We start from the raw sequence: 21640 nt of genomic DNA on the forward strand, positions 1-21640 counted from the left end.
CCAATTTCATTTAAGGACCAAAAAACTGACAGCTGTGCCATAAATTGCAAAATAGTTGGGAAGAGATTTGATGTACCCATTCCATGGCACATGGTTTATGAATTGATACGCAAAACAACGCCGGATTCAAAACTTCGAATTTTTCCATTTAAATTACTATACAAAATTCTTGCAACTAATAGAATGTTATATATATGGGGGATACAATCTTCCCAGCTCTGCAGATTCTGCTGTGAGGAGGCAGAGTCATTAGATCATATATTTTGGTATTGTCCATATGTAGCTCGTTTTTGGTCACAGGTCCAGGAATGGCTGAAGAATTGCAACATTTGCCTAGAACTAACGCTACAGATAGCAATACTGGGTGATTTGAAAAGCCATAGTCAATCAATCAATAATATAATATAATAATTATTTTAGGATTTATTTTTATTTTTTTATTTACAATCTGTAGAAGCTATGAGAATAGGAAGGTTAAATTATTTTGTGAAGCATCACAGCACAGTTGAAAAATATATGGCAAATAAAAATCCGAAATGGATGATGTTGGAAGATAGATGGGAAAGGTTGAGTGGAGCTGAAGGGTGGGACTAATAACAAGATAAACAATGTAAGGCATACGGGATCTGTGAAATGTGTATAGGTTCGGAGCTTTTGTGAAATAGCACAGTTACAAGTGGAAATCAAACTGGATGGACATCAGAAATAGAGGAAGGACTAAGAACAAACAAGAGAGAACTATTGTAAAGTAGACTGTGTCTGTAAAATGTGTATAAGATGTATAAATTGAAGGTAAAAGCAGAAGTGTTTATTAGTTTACTCCAATTGGGGGATCGGTGGTAGGGTTTGCGGGGAATAACAATAAATGTATATTCTTTAAAAAAGTATGTATGTCTATATAAGTATGTGTATATGTATGCATACGTGTATGGATATATATATATATATTTACCCAAAAAATATGGGGGATTGGAAATGATGCAGACAATTACATTGGAAGCAACATTCTTTCCACAATATTAAGCTGATCCACCCCTAAAAAATAAATTAAAAAACAACAACAAAAAATGTAATTAAATATTTTTTAAAAACAGACACATCTCAACATCAACTGTTCAGAGGAGACTGTGTTAATCAGGCCATCTTGGTCGAATTTCTGCAAAGAAACCACTACCAAAGGACACCCATAATAAGAAAAGACTTGCTTTGGCCAAGAAACATGAGCAGTGGAAATTTGTCCTTTGATGTGATGAGTCCAAATTTGAGATTTTTGGTTCCAACCGCCGTATCTTCGTGAGATGCGGTGTGGATGAACCGATGATCTCAGCATGTGTACAGGACAATGACCCAACACACCTCCAGGCTGTGTAAGGGCTATTTTACCAAGAAGGAGAGTGATGGAGTGCTGATTAGATGACCTGACCTCAACCAAATTGAGATGGTTTGGGATGAGTCGGACCACAAAGTGAAGGAAAAGCAGCCAACAAGTGCTCAGCATATGTGGGAACTCCTTCAAGAATATTGAAAAGTGAAGCTGAGAGAATGCCAAGAGTGCAAAGCTGTCATCAAGGCAAAGGGTGGCTATTTGAAGAATCTCAAATATAAAATGTATTTTGATTTGTTTAACACTTTTTTGGTTACTACATGATTCCATATGTGTTATTTCATAGTTTTGATGTCTTCACTATTATTCTACAATATAGAAAATAGTAAAAATAAAGAAGAACCCTTGAATGAGTAGGTGTTCTAAAACTTTTGACCGGTAGTGTATATAGACACAGAACTTACACAATCCACATACAGTATGTACACTATAAAACTGAAGCTAAAAACTACAGAATACACCATAAACACTATAACGGATGCATGTAGAGATGTATGAATTTAAAAAAAATTACAGGATGATGAGCAATGGGGGAAATATATATGTAACAGTCAATCGGTGGCAGAGCGCAGAAGAAAGTGCAAAGAGCAATGTGCAGTTGTAGGATAAAAGTGCAGGGTGGATAGTCCGTGGATTAAAATTGCAGAGTGGAAAGTCCATGAGTGAGAAGATCATTGTGTACCAGGTGGCCACGGTAAGGGCCAAGGTGTGGGGGAAGAAGCTGTTCAGGTGATGCAAGGTTTTGGTCGTGATTGACTTGAACAGTTTGCCAGAGTTGAGTCATTGGAATAGTGGGTGATCAGAGTGGAAGGGGTCGACGAAGATCTTTCTGCACGCTTCCTCGCCCTGGAGTCGTGCAGGAACTCGATGGAGGGCAGGTGGCAGCCGATGGAGGGCAGTGTGGAGTGTGATTGAGATTGCGTCATCTGTGGATCTATTGGAGTGGGTATAGGGTTTCCGGCATGATTACATACTCAATTTACATCACAAATAATATTGTTAGTGCAGTTAGTATGAGTATTTCGAACACAGCTTCACTAGTTACTGTGCCTCATAAGCACATGATTGACATCAGGAAAGGAGGGTGGGCTATCAGCTGATCATTGATTTACATCAATCAGGCCAAACCAACGGATAGGATGGAGGGTGGCGACGACGACTTGCGGGCAGTAGGTTTCGAATAATAATAATAATAAATAAAAAGGGCACTTTGGAGACAGGAAAGGCAAAAAAACATGTGCTCTGCACTCTAGTCAGTGAGAAGGTTACAATCTAAGATAGATGCCCTCAAATTATCAAGGATCCAAAAAGATACAACCCGAAATCCGTAAACATGGGATTATCATGCTGACCATCTTCTACTGACCAAACGACCACCCATCATCACTGTCAAACGCTCCCTAAAACACTTCTGCAACCAGGCCTTTCTAATCGACCTCTCCCAGGTATCCTGGAAGGATATTAAACTCATCCCGTCAGTTCGAAGATGTCTGGTTGTTCTTTAAAAGTGCTTTCCTCACCATCTTAAATAAGCATGCCCCTTTCAAAAAATGTAGAACTAAGAACAGATATAGCCCTTGGTAACCCATAACCAACACAAAACCCATAACCAGCACAAAAACATCCTGTGGCGTATTGCACTAGCATCGAATAGTCCCCATGATATGCAACTTTTCAGGGAAGTCAGGAACCAATATACACAGTCAGTTAGGAAAGCAAAGGCTAGGTTTTTCAAACAGCAATTTGCATCCTGCAGCACTAATTCCAAAAAGTTTTGGGACACTGTAAAGTCCATGGAGAATAAGAGCATCTCCTTCCAGCTGGCCACTGCACTGAGGCTAGGAAACCCTGTCACCACCGATAAATCCACGATAATCGAGAATTTAAAAAATAATTTCTCTACGGCTGGCCATGCTTTCCACCTGGCTACCCCAACCTCGGCCAACAGCTCTGCACCCCACGCAGCAACTGGCCCGAGCCCCTGCGCTTCTCCTTCACCCAAATCCAGACAGCTGATGTTCTGAAAGAGCTTCAAAATCTGGATCCCTACAAATTAGCTGGGCTAGACAATCTGGACCCTCTCTTCCTAAAGTTACCCGTCGCCATTGTTGCAACCCCTATTACTAGTCTGTTCAACCTCTTTCGTATCGTCTGAGATCCCTAAAGATTGGAAAGCGGCCGCGGTCATCCGCCTCTTCAAAGGGGTAGACACTCTAGACCCAAACTGTTACAGACCTATATCCATCTAATGTCTTCGAAAGCCAAGTTAACAAACAGATCACCGACCATTTCCAATCCCACTGTACCTTCTCCGCTATGCAATCTGGTTTCCGAGCTGGTCACGGGTGCACCTCAATGTCCTAAACGATATCTTAACCGCCATCGATAAAAGACAGTACTGTGCAGCCGTCTTCATCGACCTGGCCAAGGCTTTCTACTCTGTCAATCATCGTATTCTTATCGGCAGACTCAACAGCTTTGGTTTCTCTAATCACTGCCTCACCTGGTTCACTAACTACTTCTCAGATAGAGTTCAGTGTGTCAAATCAAAGGGCCTGTTGTCCGGACCTCTGGCAGTATCTATGGGGGTGCCACAGGGTTCAATTCTCGAGCTGACTCTTTTCTCTGTATATATCAATGATGTCTCTCTTGCTGCTGGTGATTCTCTGATCCACCTCTACACAGACGACACCATTCTGTATACATCTGGCCCTTTGGACACTGTGTTAACAAACCTCCAAACGAGCTTCAATACCATACAACACTCCTTCCGTGGCCTCCAACTGCTTTTAAATGCATGCTCTTCAACCGATCGCTGCCCGCACCCACCTGCCCGACTAGCATCACTACTTTGGACGTTCTGGCTAAGAATATGTAGACAACTATAAATACCTAGGTGTCTGGCTAGACTGTAAACTCTCCTTCCAGACTCATATTAAGCACCTCCAATACAAAATTAAATCTAGAATCGGCTTCCTATTTCACAACAAAGCCTCCTTCACTCATGCTGCCAAACATACCCTCGTAAAACTGACTATCCTACCGATCCTTGACTTCGGCGATGTCATTTACAAAATAGCCTCCAACATTCTACTCAGCAAATTGGATGCAGTCTATAACAGTGCCATCTGTTTTGTCACCAAAGCCCCATATACTACCCACCACTGCGACCCGTATGCTCTCGTTGGCTTGCCCTCGCTACATATTCGTTGCCAAACCCACTCGCTCCAGGTCATCTATAAGTCTTTGCTAGGTAAAGCCCTGCCTTACCTCAGCTCACTGGTCACCATAGCAACACCCACCCATAGCACGCGCTCCAGCAGGTATATTTCACTGGTCATACCCAAAGCCAACACCCCTTTCGTCCGCCTTTCCTTCCAGTTCTCTGCTGCCAATGACTGGAACGAATTGCCAAAATCACTGAAGTTGGAGACTTATATCTCCCTGACTAACTTTAAGCGTCAGCTGTCAGAGCAGCTTACCGATTGCTGCAGCTGTACACAGCCCATCTGTAAATAGCCCATCCAACTACCTACCTCATCCCCATATTTGTTTTTGTTTTTCTGCTCTTTTGCACACCAGTATTTCTACTTGCACATCCTCATCTGCACATCTATCACTCCAGTGTTAATTGCTAAATTGTAATTACTTCGCCACTGTGGCCTATTTATTGCCTTTCCTCCTTATTTCATTTGCACACATTGTACACAGATTTTTCTATTGTGTTCTTGACTGTACGTTTGTTTATCCCATGTGTAACTCTGTGTTGTTGTTTTTGCCGCACTGCTTTGCTTTATCTTGGCCAGGTCGCAGTTGTAAATGAGAACTTGTTCTCAACTGGCCTACCTGGTTAAATAAAGGTGAAATAAAATTTAAAAAAATATATTTATAAAATAATATATATATAAATATATATATATATATATATATTACAATTATTTGCCAGCTTTCAAATACAAATGGTTTGAATTGTCCGATTTCGTATGATTTCTTTGCTTGCACCTTTTCGATAATTTTACAGACTAGAAACATTTCTGTCCCTACAGGGAAAGAGCCTCTGAGGTTCCTGCCAGAAGTAGTGGAGAGAAGCCTCCTGTCACTACTTGTAATTCCTATTGCAGCCATCGTGTTTCTGTTTGTGTGGAAGGTGAGCTGTTCTTTGACACGAAAGACCTGCAACTTAAAACCTGACTGTTGGCAATTGTCAATCTCTTTGATTGCAAGTAAATTTTTTGGTCTTTGATGGTTTTTGTCTGTGACTGTCTGGGTGTTTCTTTCCCAGTAACTGCTACTTTGACTTCTCTTTTGAATTTAACTTTGTTTGTGGGTTAACATGGGTTTCCTTGGTGTCTTAAGGGCCAACGCAGCCTTTTTTAAATATGAAATAATTTCTGGGTAACAATTAACTTCTTACGGCTGATATCCCGTTAACGGGATCGATATGACAACAGCCAGTGAAAGTGCAGGGCGCCAAATTCAAACAACAGAAATCTCATAATTAAAATTCCTCAAACATACAAGTATTTTACACAATTTTAAAGATAAACTTGTTGTTAATCCCAACACAGTGTCCGATTTCAAAAAGTCTTTACGACGAAAGCATACCATGCGATTTTGTTAGGCCAGCACCTAGTCACAGAAAAACACAGCCAGTCACAAAAAGCAGAAAGAGATAAAATGAATCACTAACCTTTGATCTTCACCAGATGACACTCATAGGACTTCATGATACACAATACACGTATGTTTTGTTCGATAAAGTTCATATTTATATCCAAAAATCTCACTAATGTTTTGCCTTCAAAACATCCGGTGATTTTGCAGAGAGCCACATCAATTTACAGAAATACTCATAATAAACATTGATAAAAGATACAAGTGTTATGCATGGAACTTTAGATAAACTTCTCCTTAATGCAACTGCTGTGTCAAATTTCGAAAAAGCACACCATGCTATAATCTGAGTACAGCACTCAGAGACCAAAACAAGCCATACAGATACCCGCCATGTTGTGGAGTCAACAGAAATCAGAAATAGCATTATAAATATTCACTTACCTTTGATGAGCTTCATCAGAATGCACTCCCAGGAATCCCAGTTCCACAATAAATGTTTGTTTTGTTCGATTAAGTCCATAATTTATGTCTAAATACCTCCTTTTTGTTTGCGCGTTTAGTTCACAAATCCAAATTCACGATGCGCAGGCCAGACGAAAAGTAAAAAAATTCCATTACAGTTTGTAGAAACATGTCAAACGATGTATAGAATCGATCTTTAAGATGTTTTTAACATAAATCTTCAAAAATGTTTCAACCAGAGAATTCCTTTGTCTTTAGAAAGGAAAAGGAACGCAGCTACCTCTCACGGATGCACGCCTGACTGAGCTCATGGCATTCTGCCAGACCTCTTACTCAATCAGCTCTTATTCTCTCATCCTTCACATTAGAAGCCTGAAACAAGGTTCTAAAGACTGTTGACATCTAGTGGAAGCCTTAGGAAGTGCAATATGACCTCATAGACACTGTATATTGGATAGGCAAAGACTTGAAAACCTACAAACCTCAGATTTCCCACTTCCTGGTTGGATTTTTTCTCAGGTTTTTGCCTGCCATATGAGTTCTGTTATACTCACAGACATCATTCAAACAGTTTTAGAAACCTCAGTGTTTTCTATCCAAATCTTCTAATAATATGCATATCTTAGCTTCTGGGCCTGATTAGCAGCCAGTTTACTCTGGGCACCTTATTCATCCAAGCTACTCAATACTGCCCCCAGCAATAAGAAGTTAAGTACGTTACTGTGATTGTTTTAAATTAAAATTGTAACAAATCAACAAAAATTGCTTTTTAGCAAAGAGTAATTTCTCAAGCAAGAATTTAGCTAGGACTGTCTGGGAGGGGAAAACTGAAAACTATCTGTTGTTGGCAGAGAGGTTTGGAACTCTTATCAGTTTATTAACTAATTTAAAGCATAGCGATGTCACCAGGCAGGCCAAAACTACATACATAACAAGTAGACATTTCAGGTGGTATTTTCAAACAACTATCACAATTGCACAGTATTATTCCAACCTCAGTGTGGAAATACATATACAACACAGGAAATTAAGTTTTTGAATGCACTGGGCCTTTAACAAAGTATTACTCTTATCTAACAGGTGAAATCCAGGAGCAACCAACATCAATCAGATGAACTGAAATCAGTGGAAGGAGGCCTCTTCACAGGAACAGAAGAGAGTTTGGCACCTCCACTCGACGACATTTCTGAAAAGTAAAGACATTCACTCATCTGTTTAATTGAATCTATCAATTCACTAATCTTAATATCTGACAGGTTTGCGTGTGCCAAAATAATTTAGTAGTTTTGTGGTGAGGTGAATTTGTATCTACATATGTCAATAGATTTATGGTACATGTTTTGTCCATTACAGGAACAGATTGAACATCATTGAGACAGTGTAATTGTTCAAGCCTTGGAAATTGGTGAGATTTTTCATATCAATATGTGACCTCAGAAATGGAAAACCGTCTTAGGCAACTCCTGACATTTATGGCTTGACAACAAAGAGTATGGAACTAGGATAATTATTCTTAGTTCGCTGTATGTAAAGATTAACACTAATTTACTGTACATCCACTTCTTTCTCTCTCTCTTAGGTGTACAGAGGAGTCATCTAAGAAAGAGCGAGCAAACATAAAACTGCATTTCTTACGGTGAAAGACTTGCTTCTTTCCTGTCCAGAAACAGACAGCCTTCTCATACCAGAACCAGATAATGGCACACAAAAATGTGCTCAGTCTTATCACTCCTGCAATAAGCTGGGAGTTGTTCTTGCGAGAATATATTAACCTGTCATCTACTATCAAATGTCATCAAATGAAGCTGAAAAGGAGAGTGTGATTCTCATGGAAACATCTGGAGACACCGGTGAAAACAGTGAACTTCACGGGACAAAGTTGGTTTCACAAGCACTCCCCCGTTTGCACTTTTTGTGGGTTTGGCTGGAGCGTGGACACTGGTTCTACTCCAGAACGCAGCATAGAACAAACACCTATAACTGGCTTTCTTTCATTAGGACTGAAGCATAAATGACTACCTCTAGTCGCCCTCACTTTCCTCAACTTCTCAGCAGCATTCCACTCCACCTCCTTATCCATTTTGGTTTCCATTGGACATTCCCTGAGAATCTATTTTGAAATGAGTTAGCTAGAAATACTCTCAAATTTAACCATCTGTTTTATTTGATGTTTTGATGAGGTTGTGTGATGGATTTATTTATTTACTCGGATTGCTGACAGCATAATATTGCTGCAGTTGGAGAGAAAAAACTGTCAGTGATTCAGCTCATCTATAGACATACTAAATGAGCAGGAAAAGGTCTACGAGGGTGGTTTATAAAGACTACATAACCCATTATTCTGCAATGCATAAAGCCTACTTAAACAGCACACTGGAATCTATAAACACATGCGTTATCTATATTAAGACAGCCATAGAGTATGTGTGATGGTGTATGTGTGATGGTGTTAATTGCTTATGAATGGGTTGTATGAAAGGCCTTTGTTAGAGTTGTAAATGTAAAAAAAAAAAAATGCTACTTTGACTAACTTTCATTTATCCCATTATATACAGTAAAAATGATTGTCCCTATAGCAATCAATGTTAGATCAAGGGTAAATCGTACATATCCATATTGATTTAGATCAGACATTGAGGATCTGATAACACAAGGTTTTTCTATGCCCTCAATGCACAAGAAAGAGGTGGTCTAGCCTCAAGTAAACCAGTTTTGCATCAGATTCTGCAATTACATTAGAACTCCGCTCTGGTATATTGCAGCCTAACCACCCATAAGGCATATTATGTATGTTGCATGTACACAGCTGTACAGTTTAATAATGTGTTGAAGTGGTTCAAAGCTATGAATTGACCTTGAGCCAAAAAACATTTTTACTTGAACAATATACTTGTCAATCCAGTAACCAAGTACCCTAATGAATTGTGTTCCAAATAACCTTCAGTAACCTATACAGAAAGTGAGCTAAAACGTTTATTTCTCAGGTAACAATATTAGAACATTTTCTTAACACGCACGTCAAAAGCCAGAATATAGCAAAGTTTGGAGAGGACCAGACTCTAAAATTCACCATTATTTAGAAAAGTGATATGATCTGTGAGGACAGTCTCTAGCAGTTTGTCCACTGTCTATCAAATCGTGTGGTACTCAGCAACTCAGGCTAAGATATTGCAGCATAATTAGGAAGATTAGCCTGATAAAAGTTGGGTCCGCAGTCATGGCCATCATTCTATTATACCCAAAATGTTGTGTATGACATTTCACCAACTCATCAGGAGACTACTAAGAGTTGAGGCTAACCGTTGAAGAAAACAGCAACATGGAGGACCTGAGACCAAGAACCCCGTCTCATTGATAGTTGTTGGTTGTCTCTCAGTGACCATGAACCAATGGGATAGAAAGTGTTGTGGACCATACCTAGAGAGTGTTGAATCATTGCCCAACTGGTTGTAATGATCTCACACCAATGGAAACAACGTGTTACTTGTGTTGTCATTGTGGCCCTTATATGTTAACCCATTTTCCTCATTTCTATTCACAATTTTGATACTCGTCCAAACAAATGGACCCTAAGCCTAAGTGGAAGCCATATTAAATATCAGGACACAGTCAGAGCAATAACCCTCTTTCTTTGGACACTTATACTCCACAACACCAAGCTCTTATAACGCAATTCTACACTAAATAACATGTGACAGAAAAATGCGTTAAACTCCAGTTTGCATTCATTTAGACAATCCTGCCTGCATGTAATGTTTTAGCTGTTGTACTCTTTATAGGAAACGGGTCAAATGGTAAAACCTGTTTATTTCACCAAGTGTATTTGGGAAATTGTCCTCTTGGACTTTTCTGTTAGAAGAGTGTTTTTATTATGCAAAATGGAGTGTAGGTAAAAAATAAAAACACATTGGTGTTCATATAGTTCTCAGCAAAAGTGACAGTTTCAGCATGAGAAGCTGAAACTGCTTGGTGTGAGTAAGTGTTGTTTTGTTAAAGGTACAAGAGTATTCTTTTTCATCCCCCTCTCCACAATGAAAAACGTAAAAAATTGCCACAACAAAACAATCATGTAAGCTTTTAAAGAGTTAACTTCAGAAGGTTTGCAGGTGTTTTACATATTGTATGAATATTGCGATTAGTTGAAACATGGTTTAAGCTGTGAACAGAAATGTTCTTGTCTGTCTGAGAGCCTATGAACACAGATATGGGTCTGCGTCCCAAATAGCACCCTATTCCCTATTTACAGTCCATTTGGAAAGTATTCAGACCCCTTGACTTTCACAATTTGTTACATTACAGCCTTATTTTAAAATGTATTAAATAGATTTTTCCCCTTATCAAATCGACACACAATACCCCATAATGACAAAGCAAAAAACGATTTTTATACAAAATGCATACAAAACAAGAAAACTGACATAACATTTACATAAGTATTGACCCTTTACACAGACCCCACTCAGTACTTTGTTGAAGCACCTTTTGCAGCGATTACAGCCATGAGTCTTCTTGGGTATGACTCTTCAAGCTTGGCACACCTGTATTTGGCGAGTTTCTCATATTCTTCTTTGCAGATCCTCTCAAGCTCTGTCAGGTTGGATGGGGAGCGTCGCTGCACAGCTTTTTTCAGGTCTCTCCAGAGATGTTCGATCGGGTTCAAGTCCGGGTTCCGGGTGGGCCACTCAAGGTCATTCAGAGACTTGTTCCGAAGCCACTCCTGTGTTGTCTTGGCTGTGTTCTTAGGGTCGTTGTCCTGTTGGAAGGTGAACTTTCGCCCCAGTCTGAAGTCCTGAGCAATCTGGAGCAGGTTTTCATCAAGGATCTCTCTGTACTTTGCCTTTCCCTCGATCCTGACTAGGCTCCCAGTCCCTGCAGTTGAAAAACATCCCCACAGCATGCTGCTGCCACCACCATGCCTCACTGTAGAGATGGTGCCAGGCTTCTTCCAGACGTGACCCTTGGCATTCAGGCCAAAGAGTTCAATCTTGCTTTCATCAGACCAGATAATCTTGTTTCTCATGGTCAGAGTCCTTTAGGTGCCTTTCAGCAAACTCCAAGCGACCTGTCATGTGCCTTTTACTGAGATTGGCTTCCATCTGGCCACTCTACCATAAAGGCCTGATTGGTGGAGTGCTGCAGAGATGGTTGTCCTTCTGGAAGGTTCACCCATCTACACAGATGAACTCTGGAGCTCTGTCAGAGTGACCATCAGGTTCTTGGTCACCTCCCTGACCAAGGCCCTTCTCCCCCGATTGCTCAGTTTGGCTCTAGGAAGAGTATTGGTGGTTCCAAGCTTCTTCCATTTAAGAATGATGATGGCCACTGTGTTCTTGCGGACCTTCAATGCTGCAGAAATGTTTTGGTACCCTTTCCCAGGATTGTGTCGAGGCACAGATCTATCTCGGAGGTCTACGGACAATTCCTTCGACCCGATTGCTTTGTTTTTGCTCTGACATGCACTGTCAACTGTAAGACCTTATATAGACAGGTGTGTGCCTTTCCAAATCATGTCCAATCAATTGAATTTACCACAGGTGTACTCCAATTAAGTTGTAGAAACAGGATGCACCTGAGCTCAATGTCAAGTCTCATTGCAAATATAAAAAATAAAAAAAACAGTTTATACATTTGCTGACATTTCTAAAATGCTGTTTTCACTTTGTCATTATAGGGTATTGTGTGTAGATTGTTGGTGGGAGAAAATCTGGGGTCAAGGGGTCTGAATACACTGTAGTTCACTATATAGGGAATAGGGTGCTATTTTGAATGTCTTTCCATGGAGCCTCAACAGCCCTGCAGTCCATGGTGAAGAGAGCAAGAGTGAGCAGCATACCACAATGCATCCCACTGCTGGCTTGCCTCTTAAACTAAGCAGAGTTGGTATTGGATGTGAGACCAGATGCTGCTGGAAGTGGTGGTGAAGAGGCTAGTAGAAGGTCAAATCAAAGTGTATTTGTCATGTGCACCGAATACAAGAGGTGCAGTCCTTACTTACAGGCTCTAACCAATAGTGCAAAAAAGGTGTTAGGTGAACAGTAGGTAAGGTACTCTTTCCTCTGGTCTAAAAAAATATCTCAATGCCCCAGGGGGGGCAGTGATTGGCGACATTGCCCTGTGTAGGGTGCCGTCTTTCGGATGGGATGTTAAACGAGTGTCCTGACTCTCTGTGGTCACTAAAGATCCCATGGCACTTATCGTAAGAGTAGAGGTGTTAATCCTGATGTCCTGGCTAAAGTCCCAATCTGGTCCTCATACCATCATCTCCAGCTTCCAATTGGCTCATTCCTCTCCCCTGTAACTATTCCCCAGGTCGTTGCTCTAAATGAGAATGTGTTCTCAGTCAACTTGCCTGGTAAAATAATGGTTCAATAAAAGAGCCCTAAATATGTTATGGTATCAGTTCTGATATGCTCTTTAGCTTATTTTGGTTGAAAGTAGCTGTGCCCTGAACAGTGGTGTTCAGTTTAGTCTCCCACCATCGAAATAGAATTCCATATTTCTAATGTTAGAATTTGAATTGAGGAATTCTGTGTTTATGTGTTCCAGGAAGTTAGTCTGGGTGCCAAAAGTAAACGTAATTGTGACCCAGGCGAAAGCTGGGCAACACTCTACTGTTTACTGTATTATTGTATAAATTAAAACAGACATATACAGTATATGATGATATGAATAAAGTACACTTATCCAAATATGCAGTGTTGTATTTGCTGATCATTATATAAAAAGTGTTAGAAAGAAATACAGTATACCTTCTAGAGCAAAGGAAATATATAGAGTACCAGTCAAAGGTTTGGACACACCTACTCATTCAAGGGTTTTAAATTTATTTTTACTATTTTCTACATTGTAGAATAGTAGTGAAGACATCAAAACTATGAAATAACACATCTCCCCTGACTTCACTCCTTCTAAAGATGTAATCAAATCATTGTTTTCGTCATGAGAAAATAAAGAGCCCAACACATGTGGAATATGTCAGTGTGAATACAGCATTGTGTTGCTGTGAATATACATACAGTACTGTAACATTTCGGACAATGACTACCGAAGAAGGACTGACCTAAACTGCAGCGACTTATCGACCTCAACTAAGGTAAACCCAAGGGTATGGTCATGGGTCAGGTGGCTGACTAATGGCTCATTTCTTCATCCTCAAAAGATCCATATGTCCTGCATGCTTTTTGTCACACCACAATATTTGATACGGCTGTGAATACACAATATGTCACAGAGTGCCCTCTGTAATTATTGGGACAGTGAAGCATTTTATCTTCTTTTGGCGCTACACTCAAAGTAATTTGAGCGTATTTTCATCCATATCAGATTAGTATTTTGTGTAGATCGTTGACAAAAAAATGAAAATTAAATCCATTTGAATCTCACTTTGTAACACGAAAAAAGTGGAAAGGTCAAGGGTTGTGAATAGTTTCTGAAGGCACTGTAGTTAGTTATTAGCCCATGTCAGTCCATGCTATGAAACGGCTACGACCACAACCAACATTGCGTTAGGCCTTTTGTGTACCTTGTAGATATAAGCAGGATATGTACAGTACTGTACATCCTTGTAGCTTTAGCTACTGCTATGAAGCATATATGACTCAGGCATGTGTGGGAAACAGGCCCGTGCACAGATCTTTCAGGAGGCATGTGTTCAAAATATAATCCTAATTCATTTCTCAAAATTCATAACATACCAAATGCTTTTGTAGCTATTTCTTTTTTCTTTTTGAGCATAGGCATAGTTATATATATACACACACACACACACGCAACATTGTGGACAGTTAGTATTTGGACATCTATATAGTGTTTTCAGTAATAACTAGTACCGATCATGCGCTTTTTAAACCCAACCGTCTGCTACTCTCGGCCCATCCCACCTATCTCCATAGACACCCTTTGATTTTCACGTGCCATACATTTTACAACTGTGCTGTGATGTCTCACATGAACTTTGAACTTCTCTAATCGCAGACTAGCCACAGAATGTACGTTAAAGATACAAGAGAATTATTATATTGTTGATTTTCCAAATCGCCCAACATTACTATTTGAAGCGTTCATTTTAAATGATTGTTGTGATTTTTTTTGCCATTCCTGAACCTGTGACCAAAGACATGCTACATGGGGACAATATCAGAATAAATGATCTAATGCTCTAAGCCTGAAATTGTTTTATGCCTCATATAATATTCTGTTGGTGGTAAGAATTTTGTATAATAATTTAAATTGAAAAACTCAGCGTTGAATCAAGCTCTGTTTTGTATGTATCCGTTCGTACACTACGTGCCATGGAATTTGTACATCAAACATTTCTTCCAAGCTATTTTGCAACCTGCATGGCACAGCTGCAAACATTTTTGTCCTCAAATGAAACTGGTAAATGTGTCTAGTAATGCCAATATTTTTCAGTCAATTTTGGTCTTTAATATATAGCAGACAAACAAGTTTCCTACCTTCACCCCCTTCCACTTGCCTACTCCATTTTCACAGTAATAATGTAGTCAGTTGGTTTTAACTTGGATTCAGCAAACATTGTCACACCCGGATCTGTTTCACCTGTCTTGTGCTTGTCTCCACCCCCCTCCAGGTGTCACCCATTTTCCCAGTTATCCCATGTGCATTTATACCTGTGTTTTCTGTTTGTCTGTTGCCAGTTCGTCTTGTCTCATCAAGCCTACCAGCATGTTTTTCCCCATAATCCTGTCCAATGCCTATTTTCTAGTTCTTCTGGTTTTGACCATTCTGCATGCCCTGAGCCTGCCTGCCCCTGACCTGTCGTTTTCCTGCCCCGTTCTGGATGGCCATACTTCTTCATTACTCAAAGGAAAAACCTCAACCAATTTCTAAAGACTGTTGACATCCAGTGGAAGCGGTAAGAACTGCAAGAAGGTCCCTTAGAAATCTGTATTCCCAATGAAAGCTCATTGAAAAGAGTGACCTCAACAACAAAAAACATCTGAATGGTTTGTCCTCGGGGTTTCGCCTGCTAAATAAGTTCTGTTATACTCACAGACATGATTCAAACAGTTTTAGAAACTTCAGAGTGTTTTCTATCCAAATCATAATACTAATAATATACACTGCTCAAAAAAATAAAGGGAACACTTAAACAACACAATGTAACTCCAAGTCAATCACACTTCTGTGAAATCAAACTGTCCACTTAGGAAGCAACACTGATTGACAATAAATGTCACATGCTGTTGTGCAAATGGAATAGACAAAAGGTGGAAATTATAGGCAATTAGCAAGACACCCCCAAAAAAGGAGTGATTCTGCAGGTGGTGACCACAGACCACTTCTCAGTTCCTATGCTTCCTGGCTGATGTTTTGGTCACTTTTGAATGCTGGCGGTGCTCTCACTCTAGTGGTAGCATGAGACGGAGTCTACAACCCACACAAGTGGCTCAGGTAGTGCAGTTCATCCAGGATGGTACATCAATGCGAGCTGTGGCAAAAAGGTTTGCTGTGTCTGTCAGCGTAGTGTCCAGAGCATGGAGGCGCTACCAGGAGACAGGCCAGTACATCAGGAGACGTGGAGGAGGCCGTAGGAGGGCAACAACCCAGCAGCAGGACCGCTACCTCCGCCTTTGTGCAAGGAGGTGCACTGCCAGAGCCCTGCAAAATGATCTCCAGCAGGCCACAAATGTGCATGTGTCTGCTCAAACGGTCAGAAACAGACTCCATGAGGGTGGTATGAGGGCCCGACGTCCACAGGTGGGGGTTGTGCTTACAGCCCAACACCGTGCAGGACGTTTGGCATTTGCCAGAGAACACCAAGATTGGCAAATTCGCCACTGGCGCCCTGTGCTCTTCACAGATGAAAGCAGGTTCACACTGAGCACATGAGCACATGTGACAGACGTGACAGAGTCTGGAGACGCCGTGGAGAACGTTCTGCTGCCTGCAACATCCTCCAGCATGACCGGTTTGGCGATGGGTCAGTCATGGTGTGGGGTGGCATTTCTTTGTGGGGCCGCACAGCCCTCCATGTGCTCGCCAGAGACTGCCATTAGGTACCGAGATGAGATCCTCAGACCCCTTGTGAGACCATATGCTGACACATGCACATTTGTGGCCTGCTGGAGGTCATTTTGCAGGGCTCTGGCAGTGCACCTCCTTGCACAAAGGCGGAGGTAGCGGTCCTGCTGCTGGGTTGTTGCCCTCCTACGGCCTCCTCCACGTCTCCTGATGTACTGGCCTGTCTCCTGGTAGCGCCTCCATGCTCTGGACACTACGCTGACAGACACAGCAAACCTTTTTGCCACAGCTCGCATTGATGTGCCATCCTGGATGAACTGCACTACCTGAGCCACTTGTGTGGGTTGTAGACTCCGTCTCATGCTACCACTGGAGTGAGAGCACCGCCAGCATTCAAAAGTGACCAAAACATCAGCCAGGAAGCATAGGAACTGAGAAGTGGTCTGTGGTCACCACCTGCAGAATCACTCCTTTTTTGGGGGTGTCTTGCTAATTGCCTATAATTTCCACCTTTTGTCTATTCCATTTGCACAACAGCATGTGAAATTTATTGTCAATCAGTGTTGCTTCCTAAGTAGACAGTTTGATTTCATAGAAGTGTGATTGACTTGGAGTTACATTGTGTTGTTTAAGTGTTCCCTTTATTTTTTTGAGCAGTGTATATATCTTATCTTCTGGGGATGAGTAGCTGGCAGTTGAATTTGGGTATGCTTTTCATCCAAACGTGAAAATGCTGCCCCCTATCCTAGAGAAGTTGTTAACAAACTATAGTTTTGACAATCGGATAGGACATCTACTTTGTGCATGACACAGGTAATTGTTTACAGATTATTTCACTTATAATTCACTGTATCACAATTCCAGTGGGTCAGAAGTTTACATACACTCAGTTGACTGTGCCTTTAAACAGCTTGGAAAATTACAGAAAATTATATCATGGCTTTAGAAGCTTCTGATAGGCTAATTGACATCAGTTGAGTCAATTGGAGGTGTACCTGTGGATGTATTTCAAGGCCTACCTTCAAACTCAGTGCCTCTTTGCTTGACATCATGGGAAAATCAAAAGAAATCAGCCAAGCCCTCAGAAAAAAAACTCTAGACCTCCACAAGTCTGGTTCATCCTTGGGAGCAATTTCCAAACACCTGAAGGTTCCACGTTCATCTGTAAAAACAATAGTACGCAAGTATTAACACAATGGGACCACGCAGCCGTCATACCGTTCAAGGAGACGCGTTCTGTATCCTAGAGATGAACGTACTTTGGTGCGTCTTAGTTTTCCTCCACAGCATCCAGCAAACTCTGCTGCTGAGCCGGAGAGAGCTTCTTAAATTTCTGCATCAGCATTGTGTCGTTGGGGCTGTTGTCTTGATTCCATTTTCCCTTAGACGGAACCTGCTTCTCCTGGCCACTTCTCATTAAATAAGTTTTCTTTTCCGACATTCTCGTTGCCAGTGACCAGAAATCCCGCAATAATGACATACACCTGGTTTCTTTTTTGCTGAATGAATAATGTTGTTGGTTTCACTCGGAACCTGCACAACTCTGATACCCACGTCTTGTGGATGCTTAAAAGTTTTTGATCATTCATCCAACTGTTTTGGAGATGCTGATTTGTGTGATTACTCTCACTAGAAGTTTATCTTTACTTCCTTTTACAGCCTGTTTTCTGTTTGGCCTAAGACATCGTTTGTGACTGCTGTCAGAATCTGTTGACTCGAAGCTAGGAAGTACTGACCAGATGCTTGAAACCTGATCTGCCATGCACAATTCAGTGTGAGGATAGATAAAGGGAACAGAGAGGCCACAGGTGGGGGTCACATCTGACTTTTTCACCCGTGCCTCCTCCTCTACTTTGAAATGGTTCTTTATATCAAGAAACTGTGAATTTAAAATCTCTTTCATGCTCACATCCGGAAGAGCTGTTCCACCCTTTTCCAGAGTGGTTTTCTCACTTAACAATGACATTACATTAACGTCAAAAGTTGTATATTTATTTAACTCAGCCAAAAAATAAACATTCTCTCAATGGGGATGTTTCTTCACTTCAATGAGGATGGCTTTCACTTCAGCAGTAATACATTCATGAACTTCTTTGAGGAACAGATCATGATCATTAGAAAGCAAATTACGGACTCCTCTTTAAATCTGCCTATTCCTCCAAAGCTCAGCTGTCCTGAGTCTGCACAACTCTGCCAGGACCTAGGATCAAGAGAGACAACTAAGTGTTTTAGTACCATATCTCTTGACACAGTGATGAAAATAATCTTGGCCTCTAAACCTTCAAGCTGCATACTGGACCCTATTCCAACTAAACTACTGAAAGAGCTGCTTCCTGCTCTTGGCCCTCCTATGTTGAACATAATAAACGGCTCTCTATCCACCGGATGTGTAGCAAACTCACTAAAAGTGGCAGTAATAAAGCCTCTCTTGAAAAAGCCAAACCTTGACCCAGAAAATATAAAAAACTATCGGCCTATATCGAATCTTCCATTCCTCTCAAATTTTAGAAAAAGCTGTTGCGCAGCAACTCACTGCCTTCCTGAAGACAAAGAATGTATACGAAATGCTTCAGTCTGGTTTTAGACCCCATCATAGCACTGAGACTGCACTTGTGAAGGTGGTAAATTACCTTTTAATGGCGTCAGACCGAGGCTCTGCATCTGTCCTCGTGCTCCTAGACCTTAGTGCTGCCTTTGATACCATCGATCACCACATTCTTTTGGAGAGATTGGAAACCCAAATTGGTCTACACGGACAAGTTCTGGCCTGGTTTAGATCTTATCTGTCGGAAAGATATCAGTTTGTCTCTGTGAATGTTTTGTCCTCTGACAAATCAAGTGTACATTTCGGTGTTTCTCAAAGTTCCGTTTTAGGACCACTACTGTTTTCACTATATATTTTACCTCTTGGTGATGTCATTCGGAAACATAATGTTAACTTCTACTGCTATGCGGATGATACACAGCTGTACATTTCGATGAAACATGGTGAAGCCCCAAAAGTGCCCTCGCTAGAAGCCTGTGTTTCAGACATAAGGAAGTGGATGGCTGCAAACGTTCTACTTTTAAACTCGGACAAAACAGAGATGCTTGTTCTAGGTCCCAAGAAACAAAGAGATCTTCTGTTGAATCTGACAATTAATCTTGATGGTTGTACAGTCGGCTCAAATAAAACTGAAGGACCTCGGCGTTACTCTGGACCCTGATCTCTCTTTTGACGAACATATCAAGACTGTTTCAAGGACAGGTTTTTTCCATCTACGTAACATTGCAAAAATCAGAAACTTTCTGTCCTAAAATGATGCAGAAAAATGAATCCATGCTTTTGTTACTTCTAGGTTAGACTACTGCAATGCTCTACTTTCTGGCTAAAGCACTAAATAAACTTCAGTTAGTGCTAAATAAGGCTGCTAGAATCCTGACTAGAACCAAAAAGTTTTAGCATATTACTCCAGTGTTAGCCTCCCTACACTGGCTTCCTGTTAAATTTCTTCTGAAATAAATTTCATTTGATTTAAGGCAAGGGCTGATTTCAAGGTTTTACTGCTAACCTACAAAGCATTACATGGGCTTGCTCCTACCTATCTTTCCGATTTGGTCCTGCCGTACATACCTACATGTACACAAGACACAGGCCTCCTAATTGTCCCTAGAATTTCTAAGCAAACAGCTGGAGGCAGGGCTTTTTCCTATAGAGCTGCATTTTTATGGAATGGTCTGCCTACCCATGTGAGAGACGCAGACTCGGTCTCAACTTTTAAGTCTTTACTGAAGACTCATCTCTTCAGTAGGTCATATGATTGAGTGTAGTCTGGCCCAGGAGTGTGAAGGTGAACGGAAAGGCTCTGGAGCAACGAACCGACCTTGCTGTCTCTGCCTGGCCGGTTCCCCTCTCTCCACTGGGATTCTCTGCCTCTAACCCTATTACAGTGGCTGAGTCACTGGCTTACTGGTGCTCTTTCATGCCGTCCCTAAGAAGGGTGCGTCACTTGAGTGGGTTGAGTCACTGACGTGATCTTCCTGTCTGGGTTGGCGCCCCACCTTGGGTTTTGCCGTGGCGGAGATCTTTGTGGGCTATACTCGGCCTTGTCTCAGGATGGTAAGTTGGTGGTTGAAGATATCCCTCTAGTGGTGTGGGGGCTGTGCTTTGGCAAAGTGGGTGGGGTTATATCCTTCCTGTTTGGCCCTGTCCGGGGGTATCATCGGATGGGGCCACAGTGTCTCCTGACCCCTCCTGTCTCAGTCTCCAGTATTTATGCTGCAGTATTTTATGTGTTGGGGGGCTAGGGTCAGTTTGTTATATCTGGAGTACTTCTCCTGTCTTATCCGGTGTCCTGTGTGAATTTAAGTATGCTCTCTCTAATTCTCTCTTTCTTTCTCTCTCTCGGGGGACCTGAGCCCTAAGACCATGCCTCAGGACTACCTGGCATGATGACTCCTTTCTGTCCCCAGTCCACCTGGCCGTGCTGCTGCTCCAGTTTCAACTGTTCTGCCTGCGGCTATGGAACCCTGACCTGTTCACCGGATGTGCTACCTGTCCCAGACCTGCTGTTTTCAACTCTCTAGAGACAGCAGGATACTCTTAATGATCGGCTATAAAAAGCCAACTGACATTTACTCCTGAGGTGCTGACTTGCTGCACCCTTGACAACTACTGTGATTATTATTATTTGACCATGCTGGTCATTTATGAACATTTGAACATCTTGGCCATGTTCTGTTATAATCTCCACCCAGCACAGCCAGAAGAGGACTGGCCACCCCTCATAGCCTGGTTCCTCTCTAGGTTTCTTCCTAGGTTTTGGCCTTTCTAGGGAGTTTTTCCTAGCCACCGTGCTTCTACACCTGCATTGCTTGCTGTTTGGGGTTTTAGGCTGGGTTTCTGTACAGCACTTTGAGATATCAGCTGATGTAAGAAGGGCTATATAAATAAATTTGATGTCAACTGAGTTTATTTTCAGCAAACTTAACATGTGTAAATATTTGTATGAACCTAGATTCAACAACTTAGACATAAACTGAACAAGTTCCACAGACATGTGACTAACATAAATTGAATAATGTTTCCCTGAACAAAGGGGTGGTCAAAATCAAAAGTAACAGTCAGTATCTGGTGTGGCCACCAGCTGCATTAAGTACTGCAGTGTATCTCCTCCTCATGGACTGCACCAGATTTGCCAGTTCTTGCTGTGA

General features: G+C 41.4%; 1 protein-coding gene across 1 annotated transcript in view; it reads left to right on the forward strand.

Annotated features, from left to right (window-relative positions):
- The window catches only part of LOC139540305 (kit ligand-like), a 54017-nt gene extending 40865 nt beyond the window's left edge, over positions 1 to 13152 (forward strand). Inside the window, exons 6-9 of the mRNA XM_071344046.1 lie at positions 5431 to 5531; positions 7544 to 7656; positions 7817 to 7868; positions 8043 to 13152. Of these exons, the coding sequence (XP_071200147.1) occupies positions 5431 to 5531; positions 7544 to 7656; positions 7817 to 7847 (245 nt within the window). The 3' untranslated portion in view covers positions 7848 to 7868; positions 8043 to 13152. The remainder of the gene's footprint in view (positions 1 to 5430; positions 5532 to 7543; positions 7657 to 7816; positions 7869 to 8042) is intronic.
- Positions 13153 to 21640: the final 8488 nt, after the last annotated feature.

This window comes from Salvelinus alpinus, chromosome 15, assembly GCF_045679555.1.
Source record: "Salvelinus alpinus chromosome 15, SLU_Salpinus.1, whole genome shotgun sequence".
In the NCBI taxonomy this organism is placed as follows: domain Eukaryota; kingdom Metazoa; phylum Chordata; class Actinopteri; order Salmoniformes; family Salmonidae; genus Salvelinus; species Salvelinus alpinus.